Source organism: Seriola dumerili, unplaced genomic scaffold, assembly GCF_002260705.1.
Source record: "Seriola dumerili isolate Sdu_G_001 unplaced genomic scaffold, Sdu_1.0 BDQW01000002.1, whole genome shotgun sequence".
In the NCBI taxonomy this organism is placed as follows: domain Eukaryota; kingdom Metazoa; phylum Chordata; class Actinopteri; order Carangiformes; family Carangidae; genus Seriola; species Seriola dumerili.
Window position 1 is genome coordinate 9,206,351 of NW_019174257.1, and position 20,898 is coordinate 9,227,248.

Genomic DNA, 20,898 nt, shown 5'->3' on the forward strand with positions numbered 1-20,898 from the left:
TGAAGGCAAAGAAGACTGCAGGGAGTTTGCAATGAATATTAAAAAAAGGCAGTAATACATGACTATAATATCTGGAAATAACTGATATTGTCGCATCAGTGAGCGGCAGTGAGTTGTGTCTCTGTGCTCATTAAACTTGAAGCAGCTAATGCACTATAACAAATGTGCTATACTGATATGACATTTTCTTTGCAGTGACTTGTATTTTCACCACCCAAAATGCAAGGCATGCAGATGCCAATGTCAGCTGGTTGATCAGTCAGTTGATTGGTTTGCTTGTCGGTCTGGATCTTGAGAGGGATAACGCAAGATATAGCTGAGAGCAAAATGTTTGCAATATATTCGAGAAATAATTATCTCTTTTAAGATCTTAATTGCATCTTAAGTAAATGCCGTGACATGTTGTTACTTCATTAAGGAGGATTTCTGGATGCTTTGCTGATGTTTACCAGATAAAACAGCATCTTTTGATCCTCCTTTACTTGCAGAACAGAACAAAAGAAGAAGCAGTCCCTGGCAATGATCGTGTAATTACTTGCTGTCTTAATAAATCATGTGTTAATTACACATGACATTGTAAGTACAAGCGTTTCACAACAGCTGCGTTAGAACAGAAAAGAGATTACAGTACACACGTATTTTAGAGCGAGTTTGAGCAAGTTTCAAGATCAACTTAGTGTGACACCTTCAAGTCATTACACATTTTGGAAACGGCTTTCTTAAACTAATTTGTCAATCAACCCCTGCACTGCTGTGGGTGATACACACACACACACACAACACAAAATGTAGAAAATACACACACAAGTTTCTGTGTTTGTACTGTATTACAGTTAAACACACCTAATTATAGTATCATTCTGAGTCATCAAGTTACACACAAACAAGATCTCTACTGTCAAATCAATTACAAACTTACAATAAAATCCTTATTGTATTACATAGATGTAACTATACATGTCCATATAAACTTGTATATGGACACAAAAATGCAATCATTAACAAACCAGTGCTTTCAAGCATGTGATTGTTGGCTCTACTGGTTTCAGTTGACATATGACAGTGAAACACTGTTCAAATAAGCTCTGTTGGTGTTTGAAGGAAAATAAAAGGATCAGCGGAGCGCATCTTCCATCAAATATGATCGAACATCCATTTTTCAAAAAGGGGAAAACGCTGAAGCAAAATGACAGTTGTAAAGATAAGCAAGGAGCAGAAAGGTTAAACGAAAACGACGACAGAAAAAACAGGCCAGAGAGAATCTGTTCTTTGTTAAACCTGTCTCTCCTTCATTCTCCAGTACAGAGTGGACAGGAAGAGAGAGCAGAAAGGCACAGCGGAGGGAGAAAAAAAAAAAAAAAAAACCCAGCTATTTTTGTAATTGCTTTTTTTTGCCTGTGCTGAAAGAAAAGTGGTGGGGAAAGTTTTGAGAAATTTAAACAGCCTTGACAGCCAGGGTGTAGTGGTATTAATCTTTTCAAACAGAGAGAAAACCCTTCTATTATAAACACAGACAGAAACTCTGGGATCAGCGGCCATGTCGCATAGTCTGTTTATCGCTGCTGTCGGATTAAACACTTCTATATCCAGAAAGTCAACATTTTCAGAAAATGTAGAAGCCGCTGGTTTTCAGAAACCGTACAGGAAATTATGAAAAAAATGAAATTAAAACAGTTATAACTGATCCTTTGGTCAGTTGGGAGCAGCAGAAACAAGCTGCAAAGACAACACTGACATATTGCCACCTTTTAATTTGATGTTTCTTATTTAGACATCCAGCAGACACAAACCAATACTAGCACTGATTTGGGGTCCTGATTCTGGCCCCCTGATGAATGTAAGTCCAGCATTTGCTCTCTTCTAGCTCTGTTTTTGGTCTCTATGAACTCCTGAGGGAAATATGTGGCTCTTTAGCTGCAAAATGCTCCACTATGATCACCAGCTAGTTGCTAACTTTGTCTGTCTATTGTTTGGTGCTGGAGGCAGCATACACTGGGGTTTTTTTTTTCCAGAACAACTACCTGCTGCTGCTGAAAACCAAAAACCAAAACAATGAGCTGAAAGACGCTGAAGCTCCATAGAGCTGAGGGGAAATGCAGAGTTGAGAATAATTCTCTGTGGGTTGGACAATACAAGCATTAAGTTTCACATTACTCACAGTCATTTGAGACATCATTATTGTGAACACATTGATTATAGTCACTTAAACAATGCTCACAATGCAAAATACCAACTCAAGAAAGCTTGTATATGTAGGCCATGTGTCATGCCTTACCCTCCACCAACATGCAAGCAATACGTCATTGAAGAACTATGATAAAACTAATATGACAATATAAGTATTTAAGAGGAAAATCCATTCTCAGTAAACATGTTTTTTATATCATTCTCACTATATTTTAATTAATCCCTGAACTATGTCTTTGGTTTCCAACTTTTTCATTAATTTTCTGTGATCAATTTTTTCCTCATTCAAATGCCTCTAAGAAAGAACGAAAGGAAAGAAAGAACTAATAAAAGTCATTCACAGTTCAGTTTCAATCCCACCTATCTAACATGCATCTAAATAGAACCCATTGATTGTAAAAAAAAATAAAGGCAAAAAGAAAAGAGAATATAATCGCATCAAGGACACTTTTAGCCTCCACTGTCATAGCGCTGGCAGTTTGCACGCCGGCCTCAGTGTGAGGACGGTTAGGGTTAGGAGTTATTAACTGCCTCTGATCTGAGCTTACAGCTAAACCTCCCGTCGGCTCACACTGCTAATCACACCTGAATGCTGCCGACCCCGCAGAACCCGGGAATCAAAGAACAACATGCAACCCGGAGTGTTAATGGTACCATCCTCCTCCCACTCTGCTAACACTGTTTTTCTTTCACTCCTTTCACCCTCCCGCCGTCTCCATCGTGCTCTTTTTTTTTTCCTGCAAATGAAAGAAGTGTGGCAGCGCACAGAGAGAGAGAGAGAGAGAGAGATGGAGAGAGAGAGAGAAAGAGAGAAAGAGAGATGGAGAAAGTCGGGGGTCTGATTTTGGCAGGCGAGACTTTTTCCCCTCACCCTATGTTTGTTCTGGCTCTATGAAAACATCTCCAAAGAGGGGAGGTGAGGGAGGGAGGAGGAAGATGGAGGGAGGAGAACGTAGAGGAGGAGCATGGGCACTATTTAGAGGCGGTGCACTAATGTTTCTTATTTAGTAACAACGACTGGCAAACTGACAAACTTTGGATTGGAAATTAATTTGCATCCGAGATGTCGACGCAAAACTCTAGAACTTAAGCCAAACAAAAAAAGGGATGTGGTATTTGACTTAAAGGAACAGTGTTTTGCCTAACAGTACGGCACACACACACACACACACACACACACACACACACACACACACACACACACACAGACACACACCCATAAAACCAGAATGTGACTTTTACTCTTTGTTTTTTTTGTATGGACTAAACAAATAAGCTACATTGTGTTAATTAGTGAGCTTCAGAAGTGCCGGTGGATGGATTTCCTTGCCATTAGACAGAGCCAGACTAGCTGCTTCCCACTGTCTGTGGCGTCGATCAGGACAGCAACAGATAGACCCTGCACAGCCATTTAATTATTTGGCCTCTATATTGAAAGGACACGGTCTCAACTACGTGAAACACTAATCACAGGTTTGACATTAAAATTCCGCTGTGTCATTTTAACACCAGAGACCTGTCTTGACCTGACATTTAATTTGTAATATGCTTGTAACGTGACTCAGACTTGCCTTCGAGGACTTGACACTTGCTCTGACAGATGTGAGACCTGACTTATAAACTTGTCTTGAATGACTTGAACCTGGACGCGCTTTCAAAGACAGCACTGGAAGGAAGGACTTCTAAAAATATCTGCGCTTAAGGAAAAGTTCATGCTTCAAACTTTCCACCATCTCTTCCCTCTTCCTCTGTTCATCTCAGACCATCCTCACGTCTCCTCCTTACTGTATTTCTGATCTGCTGTACTTCTCTGTTCTGGTCTCAGGTAGTTATATCGGACACAAGCTACCTGGATTTCAGTTGAAACATCGAGGCTGTCAGCTTTGAGTTTGCCTGTGGCTACTCTCAAAAACCCAACCCTGAGGATATATATACGAACACACACACACTGTAATGTCCCGCACACCACAGAGTGTATACTTAAGGCCAACGTGGAGGGGATGGAAATCAGAGCACAGACCGAAGCAAAGACAACACAGAGGATATGAAGTTCATGTTATGTTCAGGTTCAACAAGGTGGGTGGCGAGAAATTTTTCCCCAAATTTGCGAGTAATATTTGTGGCTAATTTATCCCAAAAAAACGGAAGTCACTGAGCTCGCTAGCTTGGAGGTAAAAAAAGAAAAAAAAAAAAGTAGTGGAATGCAAATGAATATATTTCATTTAAACCGACAAGTTTCAGAGCCAGATGTGTTTCCAAAAACTTTGAGAAGCAGAAGAAGCAGAAGTTTTGACATTCGAACAGCTGCGTTATGAGGTAAGCAGACACAGGTCATCATGTGTCATCATTAGGTGACCTTGTCTTCTTGACGGCTGCCACCCTAACTTTACAGCTAATAAGTTGGCCGTGACACTAATGATGAGCAGCAGTGACGATCTACCCACCACCACCGCAGCTCCACCGCCGTCAAAGGAGGCCCCTGTCTATTTAAATGAAGTCTGTAATGACTGTAATGAGACTCAAGATTGCATGCTGGTCTTTGCTTGACTGAAACACTTTCCTTTACAAGTTGGCAGGGAAAAATAATAAATGACACAAGGAGAAGTTAATTTATTTGAACTTGCAAATCGTAATGTACCGTGTGGTGTGTGAAAGCTGAGTTTGAATCTTTGAGATCGTCACATTAAAGCAAGATGATGCAAAAAGCTCTTCTAGGATTTAATCGACTTGTAGCCAAAGAAAAAATGATTGAATATCTTCATCATGGTGATTTTCATTGTAGGTTATGTCATCACTAGTTGAGTCTTTGAAGACTTTTATAAGCCTCTAGAGCCTCAAAATTACCTCACAACATGCAACATGGTGATGCTAGAGCACAAAACTTTTTTTATTCCTGAAAAGATACAAGATGTAAAAAAAAAGTTTTCACTGGACAAATAAATCCACAGAAAATGTTATATGTGTGCACGTACAGTATATAATACAGACTTCAAACTGTCCAGATAAGGAGTTGAGAAGTTAATTTAATTATCTGTTATCTAATTTACTGCAATATCATCCTCTAGATATGAGAAATTGAATTAAAAAAAAAAACCATCATAATAAGTGACAGCGTTGCAATGTCATCCTGATAATCTCTTATCTCAACATATAACTTGAAGCCAAAATCACATCTTCCTGATTTAATTCTCCATTAGTTTATTTCAAATATTTGCACGTCTCTATTGTGAGGCCAAATCGATTAAATTTCTTTTATTGATTTTTCCCTCATGAAATTGCACTGTGATTTCTTTGTGAGCCAACTGTCTCCTCTCCGAAACGAGCTTTAATTTAAGTTGCACAGGAAAAAATCAAAAACATGTAAACAAAGGAATGGCAGAAACAGATGTTTGAGAGCGAGCCTGCGTACGCGCGGATGTGCGCACATGTGTATGACTGTGCATGCGCTCGTCCCAGCGTGTGAGTGGATTTAGTAAGTGTCTGATATCCACCTTGTGCCAGCAGTTTTGATTCACAGAACGCCGCATGGAACATGGCAGCGAGCCTTGCCATAATGTCATTGGGGAAAAATCATCCAGCTTAACTCCTTTGATCCTGCGAGAATCAAACGAGCTGAGAAAGTTCATAGAGTTTTATCCCATAACACTGAGGAGACGTCAAAACAAAGCAGAGGAAGCTCGCCAGGCTCAAACTAAATTTTGATTCGGGCAACAGCATCACTACGGACAAGACCATGGGAATGTTTTAGTAGAGGGTAATTCAGATACTTTCTTAAAATATTTTCTATCGTTCAGTTTTATTTGCTGCTCTTGAGACCCTTAATTTGATATGTGTGTGTTCATGTTAAGAGATCAGGGCTGAGGTTTCTTTTGCTATATGTTCAGACAGCTGGCAGCTAATTGCACGTCATATAACAGCAACCACACAGACAGTTAATCAACTAAACTCACAGAAACAGACATAGAACATTCACTCTTAATTATAATAAATTCATTACAGCCCTGGAATCAGATGAATTCCTCATTATTGCCCTTAAAATAAATGAATGGCACAGTTTATGAATTTTTTAGCATTTTGAGTCTGATTAGAGTTGTCTGAAAGTAAATTAACTCGATTCCACCAATACTACGAGGATCAGTGTGTTAAAGATCCCATATGCTTTAGACTCTGGTTTGTGATTGGCAAACAGAGCCACATGGTCCACATTCCAACCGCACACAGTCTGTATTCAGATGTGAACCACGTGAGCTGTAATGATTGGGCAGAAACAGCAGCATAAAACATCAGAGCGAGTGATGGGGATTTAAAGGCTAATATTAAATATTCATTCAGCTACACTGAGACTGTATCAATGATACGGAAACTAGAGGCCAGGCCTTTTTGTAATGTGAGTGATTATCCAATGAACATGCTGTATGGGACTTTTTAGGTTGGCTCTTTGCAATCAATTACTAGGGGAAGTATAAGATACAAAATAATGCGGCATGGTCCAGATGACAAATTAGTATGTCAGCAAACTGTGGGGACGATGTTGGATATGTTCAAGGCTCTTTAATCTATTTCTTTCATGGCATTTGTATTGTCTATTGTGAAATTTGTTCTTACATATATAAAACAGACCCACAAATGATTATTGTATCATCTTTCTCCCTCTTTGCGTGATCTATGGTGACATTTCACTAAATTTGCAAATGGCGAGCTTTGATTTTGGTGTTTCGCTATTCAAAACAGACAACATACTTGTGATGCTTGCATGACACAAAAATCGATCTGCAATTCTCAAGCGACAATCATTTCTGAAATGAGATCCCGATACCATTTGCAATTCTATGTCTGAGCAGTGCTTACAAATCACTTTTGTGAAACAGTCCCCTGCGTTGCATTGTGGTAAGTAAAGCATAAATAGAGTGATAGAGAGAAAAATGGATAGAGGAAGAGAAACTTACGTTGGCCTTCCTGGCAGAGGTGTAGGGAGTGGATCTGGAAAAGAAGACAAGGGGATTTTTTTTACAACAGGATAAATAATATTGCTCCCAGATTTTTCTGTGTGCGCGCTGCCAGCTACAAGCAAGAATCAGTTGAGACGAGTGTTGCTAGAAGGAGCCAGAGCTCTAGTGGGAAAAGATCACTAGAGAAAAAAAATGTTATTGTTTGTCACAAAAAGTACGTAAAATACTCGTCACAGAGCCACTTTATTGTGACATCTGCACACCAGACATCTTTAAAAGCTTTGTCTTTGCAACTTTAGATCAAATGCAACTGTCAGTAGTCTAACTCATCTTACCGAATTTGACAAAAAGCACGCCTGTTGTGGACACGGTGCCCTGGGTGTTAGTGGCCACACACTGGAAGTAGCCCGTGTCGGTGGTGTCCAGGTTGCGGATGCGGAGGCGTGACCCGTATGGCGTGGACCTATAGGAGATACGCCGCGGCTCCTGCACGACGGGGGCGTCATTCTTCAGCCAGCGCACAGTGGGCGGTGGGTTCCCAGACACACGACAGAAGAGCTCGGCGGTTTGGCCCAGAGAGGTGGTGATGTTGTTCAAGGGAGCTTCAAGACGGATAAAGAAGGGCCCTGGAAGACACGATAGAGATGAAATAAAAGAATATGAGTGACATAAATGGAGAAGAGAATAGGAAGGGGAGCAGATAAAGGGATAGAGCATGAATGAGAGGATGAAGAGAATTCGAAGAAAAAATATGAAAAATGGGCCAAGGGAGAAGAAACATCAGGAGAGAGATGATTGAGAGGGAAACAGACAACAAGAGAGGGAAGACATTGTATTACACAAGGCCAAGAACTACGACATAAATCAAACAACACTTACTGTACTACATCAGTGCCAGATATTTTCGAAAAAACACATGCTGCTGTATGAAAGAACAGTGGTGAAACAACTCAGTATTTTCAGGCACACATATTCAAAGCCTGGTTTTGCAAGTTATTTTGTGGTTGCCACTGTGGTGACACCTAATTTCACTTTTCATCATGGCCGTATGATGCCAGAGGGTTTTCCCCGGCCTGTGCATGATCTCATGAGGCAACACCACCTGTGTGTTGGGTGAAAACTTTGAAAAGGAAAAAGACCAAACAACCTTAAGGAGAAAAAATAAGGTTATCTAAACTCATTGTAATACCACAGTGTGAGGCTGCTGTGTTCAGAAGGTGTTGGAAAAGAAACAGCAAAACATTTTTGCATGATTATCTCCAGGACCACATTTTTCCTCGAGGTGGTCAGGAAAAAAACAATCTGGAGGGCCACCTAAGAGTTTAATGTGCAGGAAAAACATTAGTGTTAATGTCATGAAATACCTCTGGAAAGTTCCCTCAACCCCAAAACCCATCTTAGGTATGCAGAAATGCTCCTGGTTACACAAACTGGCCAAAACAAACAAAGAAGGAAAAGCACATAGAGGGGAATCTCAAATACTAGTCAGATGAACTTCAGTGTGTGTGAATAGAGAGGTTGAGAAGTCAAAATAGAGGCACGCACTTACATATGCAGGGAATACCACACATTTAAATCTTTACTATGCCATGTAAATTAATTAGTTAGACCATCTCTGCACTGAACAACATAACTTTTAATATTCCTGGCCAGTCAAAAGTTTGGACACACTTTTAAGTACAATACTGGTACTGTATGAGACATCTGTCTGATGAAATCACAAGACAGACCCGGAAAGATGTCAGGAATGTGGCTTTAGAGGTTGAGGGTTGTCGGACGATTAACACATCAGCACCAAAACACTTCACAGTAACCAGGTCTTGTTCCCAAACTGGGTTTTCCCTACAAGGACATTGCTGTCTTCCCCAAGCTGCTCTCTCTCTTGCTTTCTCCTAATATATCAGTTTATCCTCTGTTGTTCATTACGGTATAGTTACGTAAAAAATATTGTAAGTCAGCAGGAAAAACGTATTAATATAATTCTGGATAATCCTGACAAAAATTTTTTATTGATTCCTGGAATAGCTGGTATGAAGCCGTCTGTGCAGAGAGTGTTTGTGCCCTGAGTTAGGCCTGTCAGGTCTACTGGCCTGAGAGGAATCCCAGGATACACCATATAGTAAGTGCTGCCTTACTGGCCTGAGAAGTCAGATTTTGGGCACAGAAAGACCATTGAACATGCATCTCTCTGCAAGAAAGCTGATACGTTTGGGTCAAAGTTTTATTTAGTTTGAACTGGCGTCCTAACAGTGACTCTAAATCTGATCATTAAGTTCTCACAACTAATCCAGAGAAACTGCATTAATTCTTGCCAACACTTCAGGTTGGAGCATGCTGGTGCCCTTACTTGGTACTCTCTTGTCACCATAGCAACCCTTGTGGTTATATGTACAGCCCATCTGATGCCAGCAGTGAACATATTGTCATGAAGTGCAATGAAATGAGTGCCTACGATGTGTCTGCTAAAAAGAGAAGTGGGCACATTTGTCTTGGTTAACAGCCTGTGTGTGTGTGTGTGTGTGTGTGTGTGTGTCCATCCACCATACTCCCTAAAGCCCCAGGCTTAACATAGCAATGTGGTACTAACAAGTGTATGACAATATGAGGAGACTCTCACCATCGACCACACCACCACCACCACTCTCCCCTCACTTCTCCCCCTTCTCACCCACTTTTTATCTGTCCTCCTCTCTCTACACACACAATGGCCTCCCTTATTTGTACAGTTCTGTCTCTCCACATTTCATATGCAGTCAGGACAAAACCTCCAGCAAGTCAATGTAGAAGATCAGGTCAATATTTAAAAACTACATAAAATCATCCATCCATCTCCTCCACTTAAGATTCTCCTCCTTTACTCCTTCCTGTCTCTCGCCATCTACTTACTCCTCCACTCACTTGCCCAAGCACGTGCTACAACTGTAGACATAAAAAAACATATCTCACTTAGGTGTGTGTGTGGGGGAGAGATCCTCTTGCATTACATCATATACACACCATATATAAGCTAGGCACTTTGTTGTCGTATGACTGACCTTCTGCAAAGCCTGGAGGTCTTTCTATCCAGCCAGCAACACAGACACACACACACACACACACACACACACACACACACACACACACACACAGACACGGACACAGACACACATACTTTGATCTGTGATAATGCCCAGACACAGATCCTTGTGTTCTCTGTTTGCTTTAACAAGCCTTGTAAATGGATTATCAAGGGAAAATTTGATAATATAATGTAATGGCTGCTGTAACAGAAAGGATTGTACACAATTGATAGCCAGGTCAAACTCTGATATGATCATAAACGAAGACGCACGCTGTGACGAAAGGGGGCTGTATGAGTGCGTGACTGGATGACATTGAGAGCGGCGGTGTCTTCAGTTAATTTGTCTCACTTGTTTCTTTTCATAACTTGTTTATTCAACTGTTTTGCCACTTTTTTGTTTTGCTTTGCTTTTCAATTTAATCTGTCTGATTATGTTACTAGTTGTAATCACTTTAAATGTCATGAGACAACTGAAAGAACACCGGGATGGACTATGTTTCTTCTGTATCGAGCATTAGCTCTAGTTTAACAAACAGTAACGATACTTTTGTCTAATTTTTGCTGCGTGGTATTTTCTGAATTTGTCACATTAACTTAACTCAACCCAAACTCCTCACAAAACTGAACTTTCACATCTCTATGTATGTTCCCAGTCTAGAATCTAAAATTTTCATGAATTCTTATTGTACGCTTGATAACAAAGCTTTAGACCTCTGATTGGCTTCTCATAGAGTTTTATCTGTCTAAGAGGTGGGAGAATTTTCTCAGATCATGGGCACAGCTTAGAAAACCTCTATTTCCATTAGAATATGATCATTACACCATTGCTTTTATCTATTCCCTAATGTGTGGCTGAGTTCAGATATATTTAAAACCACGTGGCTCAATGTATTTAAGTGAATGAAATGTGAAAGGTTAATTATCTATTTTACTGCTATGATTACCATTTCTCTCAGTGTTATTTAATAAGCAACTAGTCTCAGTATAAGTGGCATTCATCAGTAGAATCATGAATATTTGTTGTCTGATTTACTGCTTACTGCTCTTCCTTTTGGAGTTACATGGTTTTAGGTCGGTTCTCGGTGTGTGTAATGTGTGACTCAGATCACGCAAACTCTGATAGGAATAATGTTGCAACACTCACAGTCAGTACTCACACTGAAACATCCGCACTCATCATACCCATGCTGGTACCAATCACAGAGTTGTTGTACCACACACTAAGGTCATTCCTACTGGCTGACACATTTATCTATTGAAAGAGTACATGACAGTAAGTCCAAGCTTACTTCTGTGTGTAGGTGTGTGTTTTAATTATGATTTGTCCCCCAACTATCAACACAAAGTCATTGCCTACACACTGTCATGAGTGTAGCGGACTGAATCCTTCTTACATGCTGACCAAACACTTCACTGCCTTAATGTGCCTGTTGAGTCTGACTATATCTTCTAAAATCAAAAGAGTACTTCATACTGTATATTACCTCATAAACTGAATATTAAACAGACCTGCTCTTAAAAGACACGTGTGTTTTGCCAAAGGCAAGAAGGTCACACAAACTGAGTCACTTTATCACCATCTCATTAGTTGAGTTGATGGAAAAGAAAATGGTTTTTGGGGTTGTGTGCCTGCACACTTCATTAGCTGTTATAATAAGTCAGAATAAAGCAGCAGATTGGGAAAGAAGAGACAAGAGGAGATGATGAGAAGTGAAGAGGGGAAAGAGAGCAATGAGTGATTTAACTGCAAAGATGTCCTGCCAATGTCTGTGTAACAAAGCCACTCTGTACGTAATTGTCTCGCGGTGAGTGTTGTGGTATTTGGCACCAGGAGCACTGTGAAACTCAAGCCCTCGCTGCGGACTGTCCCTTTAATGTGGCAGGCGACTAAACGGTGCCCTGTCATCAGCCTGCATTTTCTCGCAGAGGTTTTGTACAATCAAACACTCACACGCAAGCATCCAAACGTAAACACACGCACACCCACACGACCGCAACACACACAAATTATCCATGCTCAAAACGAGCCACGTTACACTACACCTTCTCATTTCACCAGCAACGCTGTATTCTATATGTGAATGTATGTCTATATTCAATAACATACACGGCAGTAAAGCTGTGCTAGGCAGGCCGTTCTCAGCAAGACACGGGCTCAGAAACCTGAGTGGCTGCACAGCTAACTAAACATACTCAGCAGATACACTGAGGAGCTGGGACTGTAGCACTGCCAGCTATGGTTAAAGGTGAATTTCATTAAAGTTGGGTCACTCTCCAACAGAGAGAGAGAAAGAGGAAAGGAAGTAAGAGAAGAAAAAAACTGTACAGAATGAAACAGTGAAAAAGAAAGGGAGAATGAAGGAAAGCCAGAGGGAAAATGAGTTCAGTAAACTATCATCACCCCTGATTTTAGCCCAATAATGAGCCTCTTTCAGCATGATAACTTCCTGCTACTGATGCATACTGATAGAGCCACGCTACCTGAATGCTGTCTGCTTGGTCAATCAAAACCATTCCCTGCCTGCAGACAAAACAAGTGGTGCAATCACCATCCATCCATCAGATAAGAAACAGATGTTCGTCATGGGGCTGAGCTCAAAATGACACACACACACACACACACACACAGACACACACACAGATACACTACTTTGAACACATGGTTTGCGTGCATGCACACATGCACAGCCTTTGTAGATTTTCATATTTCATGATGTTGTGGAAAAATAAAGCTGTCTCTATGATTTGTTTGGAAGTACTCCTCATTGTATTTATGACTTTTTAAACATTCTTGATTGGTCACCATAACTATTATCTTGACTTAACTGCTCAATCATGCCCAGAAACTACTGTCCTCATTCTTGCCCGTGTGTTTAACAATGCTTTTGTGTACACAGAATTTCTTGTAGGATGGATGTTGTGGGAGAGCTGGCTTTGCAAGAGATGAATTAAGAAAACCAGGCAAAATGAGAGAGCAAAAATAAAGGTCAATATCAATTAAGTCTTATGCTGAAGATCTTCCAAGTCAGGGTGTCTTCGTGGGGGATTAGGCGGATGTTGGCTCTCCAAACCCAGGGGAAACTGAGGAGAGGGGGGCAAGATTTGACTGATAACTCCGGGCAACGGTGTTGAGAAAATATCCAGAAAATTATGAGTATCTGACTCAGATGTTCCTGCGGTGCTGACTGAAGACCAGCCGTTTTAAATGCCTCCACTGTCAGGATCGGCTGATCTAAACCTGTGCAGCTCCAGAAGACGTGACCATCCTCACCACAAAATAAATAATTTTAATAAACTGGAAAGAATCCTTATTAATCAAGGAAGGGAAGGAATAAGTCTATGCTTGAGAACCAAGCAGCATTGAGACATTTTCATCTCCATATTGCATCCCACACGTATTTTTTTTTTTGGGGGGGGGGGGGGGGGGTAGACCAGGTGGAATGCATGTGACTTGTAGAGAGGTTTATTTTACAGGCCTGTCAAATGTAGAGATCATTGCTAGAACTTCAGGAGATCTTGAGCATATCAGTCCAGTGCAGTATCATCTGCAAGTCATCAGGTCTCAGCATGTACAAAAAACAAACTCGCTGAGACAGATTATTTATGCGTCTGCAAGATGCAAGAAACAGAAACAAACACAACAATGATTCCATCCAATGATTCTTAATATCAACACTAGTAACCCCATCGAGTGTCGTCGTGTATAATTATGTTGAAAATCAAAGCGGTCAAGGGAGATACTCTGGTGTTGCTTGGTTCCAGACCTGTGATATTTGTTCAACAATTCAAAAGGGTCTGGTGCCGTGTACAATGGGAATTTTGTATGTGGAACTAAGCTTTAAATGTGGGGATGTCATCTTCATACATAGCGAGCTACCGAGCTTCAGTAAATCCCTAAAAACAGAGAAAAGTAGCCACAAAAAGGACAAGCGTGGATGTCATGGAATCACTGATAGATGTACTAAAAGCAGCAGCAGCACATTCATTTTGAAGCTCCGCTGGTAGCTTTCTCTTAAGAGAGGACTAAAAGTAGGTCAGTGGAAATGAGTGAAATGCGGTGCACCTGTGGCTGTATTCCCACATGCTGAGTAGATCAACGTGTAATTTGTTCCATCAATTATCCTCCATAGTGGCCTACGCTGGGACAATGGGTGTTGTCTGGGTGGCTGAAGGTGACCATTCACAGAGGATGTGCACGTTTTAACACATCACTGAATGTGTTCAACAGTTTTGATGGGAGGAGGGGCTGTCGAGGTGTGGGCGTGTGTGTTGAAACTGAACCCTGCTTTTTGTGAGTGTGTGTTTATGTGTGTGCATTTACCATCACTAGAGGTGTTCCATGAAGTGGTAGCTAGCACACTGGGGTCTTGGGGAAACTCAGACCCTGTAAAAAAAAACAAAAAAACAAAAGGAAATGAAGACAACTATTAGCATGTTTCTGACTGTCGGGCCCTAAAGAAATAGCAGGGCGGACTTGTCACTAGTTCAGCAAGTCATTTCACTTGATGGATTGAGAACCCTACAATTCACAAACAAGTGTTTTGGTATATTTTTGTGTCGGTTGAAAGCATGGAGTAAAGGGTCACAGTAAATGTGGAAGAGCATTAAAAAAAAAAAAAAAAAACGTCAAACAAATCAAGCTGTGAGCTTTATCCCTGTCCTCGTGGTGGACGGGTGAATGAACCTCAAAAAATATGCTGGTGCTGTCTTCTGCTGCTCAAAGAAACAAAAGTCACCAGGTGGCGTGAAGTGGGGAAGTTTAGAAAGGTTCAACTTTATGCAAATGTCATCTGATGTGCACGAGCAACAACCCATGTCATTGCCTCGTGAAACAGAAGTACAGCTGTTTTTGACTCCGCTCAACTGCATTAAAGTGATTTAGACTAAATGAAGGAAACTTTCACAGTCAATGGCTTCTGTATGCTCTATATGACTTGAACAAGACTTGAATGAGACAAACAATGCGTGGCAAAATCCCTTGGGACATGTGGCAACAGGAAAAAATAACCCAATGCCCAATCAGAGCTGAGTATTTAAATTAACGTACGGGCTCAATGCTAAACACATCTGTAAGCTTCATCTGTGTGTGTGTGTGTGTGTGTGTGTGTGTGAACAGGAGATCACTTCAAACAAACACAGACACAGTCCCAACCAGACCTTTTGGGCCAATGGGACGCCCCTAGTCAAGTGACAAGATAAACATTTGAATAGTGGCTAATTCTGCTTTAATCATATCATTTAATAAATCAACAGAGTGGTGCAGAGCAGACACTTTTCTAGGTAAAAGACTGCAAACAGAAACAAACACACATTTCTTTTGAGTTGAGTTTCTCATCTTAAATGTTAAACAACACTGATGATAGCATTGTACATTTTGTAGTGTAGATCAAAGGTTTGAATGTACAACAATGAGCCTATCAGCGAGCCATGTGGACCTAATGCTGCGTTATTACGAGCTGACGACAGAACAGCCCTCTGCTTTTCATTACGGCACAGAGGAGACAGAAAATGAGCTTCAGTGTGCACGGCCACAGGTCATAAGGTGATTCCTGACAAATGAAAAAGCCTGTGCACGACTTAAAAACATGCAGGACCGACAAGGATGGAGCCTGAAAAGGTTTTTATCTTTGCAGATTCTCAGGGCACCAGACAAATGACGAATGCTCAACGCACAGACTTTATCCCACGGTTACAATCAGCTACAACACACCAGTGAGTTCTGCCTTTTAAGCTAACCCACTGGGGCTGAGTGTGTGTGTGTGTGTGTGTGTGTTTTGGGGCAGGCAGGGATAGTTTAACATGATGAATGAGTACATGGCTGCTTGCCAACTAAGGACTTGCACCCTACAGTCACAAGCACATGCAAAAACACAAGCATGTGCAACGAAACAACTGTGCGCGCACGAATGCATCTGCAAACCTGACCTGCTCTCAAATATGTTTGTATGTATAAGCTGAAAAACAATTCAATAAGCGTTGAAAACAGTTTGCACTCTTGAATTAACAACTTGAAAACATTCTCGTTATGTGTGTGGCGTGCAGGGTGACAGTTGTGGGCGTGCGAGGAGAGAAAGTCTGCAGTCAAACGGGACCAGCCGTCTGACACAGGGTCATGCTAATTGGGTGATAATGTGTTGTTTCACACGTGCTGTGTCAGGACGGTAAAGACTATGTGGTGGTGCTTGTGAAATGAGCTGTGTTAATGAGCAGCGCTTTGGGCCTCTGCACCTGTTAGTGAGGGAGTCTGGAGGCTTAGCAACAGGCTCATAACATGAGGCTGGCAGCTAAGAGTTATGGTCAAGATATGTAGCGACCGGCAAGAGGGGCATGATACACCATAAAGATAGTTGTGTATTCATTATGTTATCTCTTTACTAACCTGGTATTGCATTCACACAATGACATAATCTCTCCTGGCCATGTTTTTATCCTCTTATATCTCTTCACTTATTTCACAGGCTCACGAGTTGTGCTACAGTACGGGATCCAAAATGACTTGCAAGTTTGTTGCTGAGGGCTTCTAACATGACAGTGAATTATAGCGAGGGCTGGCCCCAGGGCGAGTCTAAATTTTCTCTTCGTTCTGGGTTGACAGACTTTAAGATGCACAGGGCTCTGTGAAAAGAAAAGACAGAGGAGAGGGGGGAATGCAGCTCACTAGCTCCACTAACACAAAGCTAGCCAAGCGCAGCCAGGTGAGAGTTCAATGGAGGGGGCTGGACATACGAGCGGAGGACAAGGGGGATAAGGAGGGAAGACTGAGAGTTGTACCATGCCAAAGTTTATAAAATCGACATGGGGGAGGCACAGCCGCATCCTGTAGTATTTTCAGGAACATTTTTGGATCTTCTTAGGAAATACGTTTTTTTCAGGAAAAACAATAGCATGTGACTTCATTGACATTTTCCAGATAAGACAGTTGTCCAAATAGACACTTAACTCTCAATTTCTCTTCCATTTTATTTCTCCTCTATTTAGGTCACATCTGTTACTTGTCTTTCATTGAGACAATCATCTGGAATATGTGGGGATGAACTGCTGAGTAATTTTGAGATTATCTTTCTAATGTTTCTCAGCAATGGAGGGAAGCAATTGTATTACACCCATTTGTTAGTAAGGGGCTAAAAATAGGCACCTTCATGGTGCCTGTGTCAGTTTAGATCAGCCGTTCTTGCAGTTGCGGTTTGCGGGCCCTGATTGGATCATGATCCTGATTCTGATGGTTCCTCATATGTTAACTGGATCTGTGTATTATAAAGATCCTCGTCTGACAGTATGAGTCAGTAAAAGGGATCGAAGGCCCTGGTTTTGATGATTGTAGAATAAAGGAAGAAACTCTTACAGTGATTTCCTAAGGTTCTAGGTGGTATAGACACTCATACTTGTACAAAGTGTCTGACAGAAGCTCTGACTTCGCACTGAGCATACGGTTAACATCTGTTCTCCAGTCAACAGTCAGCACTTGTTTCTTTTAACCATGACCAAAACCTTGCAGTTTTAGTTCCCTGCACTTCACTAAAAGCTTAACTATTGAGGTGGAGGATCAGGAAATAGTCTTATGAATTGTTCTTGTAACGGTCATATGCGTTATTTCAAATGGGCAAACCACACTCCCTTGTTGTTTAGTATGAGCTATGTTTATGCAGATTGGGACACCAGATCAGGAAATGCTCACACCCATCTTTTGGAGGGGCATTGACAGTACAAGTACATGGAGAACATATATGCACGCCTGCACAAATACAGATGCACATATGCATTAATCATAGAGAAATTTAGCTATATTAATTTAATTCAGGTATGCACTTTCATTGAACATTCAAAGCTATTTTATCATGACAACTGCACATTTTAAATGATTTCAAATAGCAACTTTACCATGGTTCCTTAATAGCAGGTAGGATAACAGCTTTAATCTGGAAGGTCTCAACAGCCTAAGATATACTACCACTTTAATTCATCTAAAACACTGAGAGCCAATAACATGTACACAGATCCAACAGCCAATCTCAGTTCATTCTTTTACTTGTATATTAATTGCTGTCAATAACATATACAACCATCAAGCTCATTTATTGGTCGAAGAGTGTTTTCGTGCTGTCTCTTCAGCTAAGAGCCAAGCTACCCTTCAGCTTGTTGTCTATCATTTCACATCGCTTCCATTTTTACAGCCACAAATCAGCGTCCGAGAACTATTGGTGCACTGATATCATCTTTGCCTGTTGGTTTTTATTAGAATAACGATTACTGTTAAAAACCCTAATGTTACAGTAATTTCCCTTTAGGTACCTTCAAAGAAAACCAATATAACCTGGATCATGAAGCCGGGCACATATTTCCATAGCACGTCAGGAGTGATATGTTAACTTCAGGCCACTTCGGTATGGCAGTGAACACGCATCACAAAACTGGATGTCTGCCGACCTTTATTATAGTATCACTTTCCCCTCTTGGCTGATACGGCACATTTCATGCAGCTGAAAGTTTTGGAACCTCTTCTTTCATTTGCAACTGGGTGCCACTCAATTGCCATCCTCATGGCAAAATAAAATATACAGTGAAAGGTTGACATGAAGGATCCTTTGAGAGGTCCAGACAGCAAATCTCCACACAGAAAGTTCCATGAGAGCAGCCTCTGATCCCCATCCAGCTGTATTTGGCTTATGATGATAAAAATCACGCAGGGACATGAGCTTAACCCCTATAAAGCTCTGAGAATTTGGTGTGACTTTACTGTGACAGCAGCATATGGGAATTAGTGCAGAACTTCAAACCCAAAGGCATGGGAATGAGGGAAAGGAATGAGGCAAAGAAAAGTGAAGGAGAAAGTGACAAAGGGGGAGCCTCAGTGGGCAAAGCAGAATCAAATCAGAAATGTTCAATCTGAGCGGTTATGCATAGCAACTAATATGCTGTTATATGGTCTGGGGCACTGTGTTTGGAGCCAGGGTGTTTGGTGTGGTGAGTGAGCCTGATGTATGAGCTCTCCCGCTCTGTTATTAGGGCCTCTCCCAAGGTTCGCTTCCACCCCTATTAGCTGGAAAACTGATCTAACTCAGAGGTTATCTGGAAGAACAGCAAACCCACTACTTTCATAATGCAACTGTGTCATATTTTCTGACTTAAAGAGGTGAGGGATAGATATGCACAAATGAAGAAAATTCAGGAATGATAATCATTTCCTTCTCAAATTTGTCTTAATCGGATCTCCCTTTCCGTCCAAATTTCGTTTTCTTTTCTACTGTGCGCTCGCTGCCTATAGTTTTTTTTTTTACTTTAAACTTAGATGCCACTGTATAAAAAATGCTCTCATTTCCGCAACAAACCACTGTCTCATCCCACTTTCCCATTGCATGCTCACTTAAAGTAATTACAACTTTTATGTGAACATGTTCTCCCTTCATATACCCAAACGTTCAGTTACCAACAACGAGAAGAGTGAATCAGGCAGCTAATGTTCGGCTGTTGCGTGCACCCAGACCCAGACTAAGTACCATATAGGGCTCGAGCTGCCTTAATGACTTATTAGCACAATTAGGTTCAAGACTGGAAAACGAGCGGAAAGTTATAGTCTTGGCGAAAGGACAGGGATCTGAGAGAATGAAGATTTTTCAGGCCAAGAGGAAGAGAAAAAGAAGAGTGGCGGAGAGCAAGGGAGAGAAGAAAAGTCGGGGAGGACTGTAAAGGAGAGCCGAGGAATTGGAGATAAAAAGAAGGGAAGAAGACTTGGAAAATGTGAGACTGCAGAAAAAACCAGCAAGAGAGAAAATGAATAAAGAGAAACGTCACAATAAACCCAGAGTAAAGGCACTCATAAAAATCTGCTTTTTAGGAAGTGGGCTTCTGTCCCACAGAGCAGAGTGCAGATTTGTGTTGGCTGGAGATTTTATTCACTGTCATTGTGTCAAATGTGAAAAACTGTTTGACTGGTCATACATGGGCCTCACAGAGTCAGAGAAGTGGCGGCCAGTGGGAAGGACGAGACGGAAATTAGCTTAAAGATGGAAAACGAGACGGCAGATGGTGATTTTATTTGCTCAAATTGAGGGGTTTGGTTTTATAACAACTTGGCTCTCATTTTTGTCGTTTTGGCCATTATTTCTATTGGTTATGGTGACACTGTACTCACCAAAGTACCTGCTGGGATATGTGGGGAACACAGCAACATCACTACACCACATCCCTTCTCGATGATGATTTCACAAACACGTGAAGTAGTTTAAAAACTGGAGTTTTCAATAATAACTTCATTTTGTTTTCTAGTTCAACAAAATCTGGGAATGGTCTGAATTCTTGTGTGTATTGCCCATTCTGACTTCTTTACTACTAATTGTGATGTGTTCCCAATTTGGTTTGTACAATGTTTTTATTACAAGTATAAATGATTCCTCAACTACAACTAACTGTAATAAACCCAAGTTGAAATAACCTGAAATTAGCCTTAAAGAGAGACGAGACGAGGAGACAGTAGGGATAGAAAAGGGATAATAATGTGTATGTGTGTGTGTGTCTGATTGTATAGCTGCACCTGTGTGTGTGCGTGCAGGTGTTAGTTCCCAGGCTCAATTGGAGCGTATAGAGGAATAAAAGCGTTCACCTGAGGACATCATGGACCAAAGAACACAGGATTCATCAAGCCACACACACACACACACACACACACACACACACACACACACACACACACACACACACACACAC

The 20,898-nt window shown here is 41.1% G+C and overlaps 1 protein-coding gene across 1 annotated transcript in view; it reads right to left on the minus strand.

The window, feature by feature from the left end:
* The window catches only part of ror1 (receptor tyrosine kinase like orphan receptor 1), a 40,771-nt gene extending 24,460 nt beyond the window's left edge, over nucleotides 1-16,311 (minus strand). The window contains exons 1-5 of the mRNA XM_022765723.1: nucleotides 16,302-16,311; nucleotides 14,519-14,581; nucleotides 7,472-7,762; nucleotides 7,134-7,167; nucleotides 3,631-3,633 (exon numbers count right to left, since the gene is read on the minus strand). Coding sequence (XP_022621444.1) covers nucleotides 3,631-3,633; nucleotides 7,134-7,167; nucleotides 7,472-7,762; nucleotides 14,519-14,581; nucleotides 16,302-16,311 — 401 coding nt within the window. The remainder of the gene's footprint in view (nucleotides 1-3,630; nucleotides 3,634-7,133; nucleotides 7,168-7,471; nucleotides 7,763-14,518; nucleotides 14,582-16,301) is intronic.
* Between the last annotated feature and the right edge of the window lie 4,587 nt (nucleotides 16,312-20,898).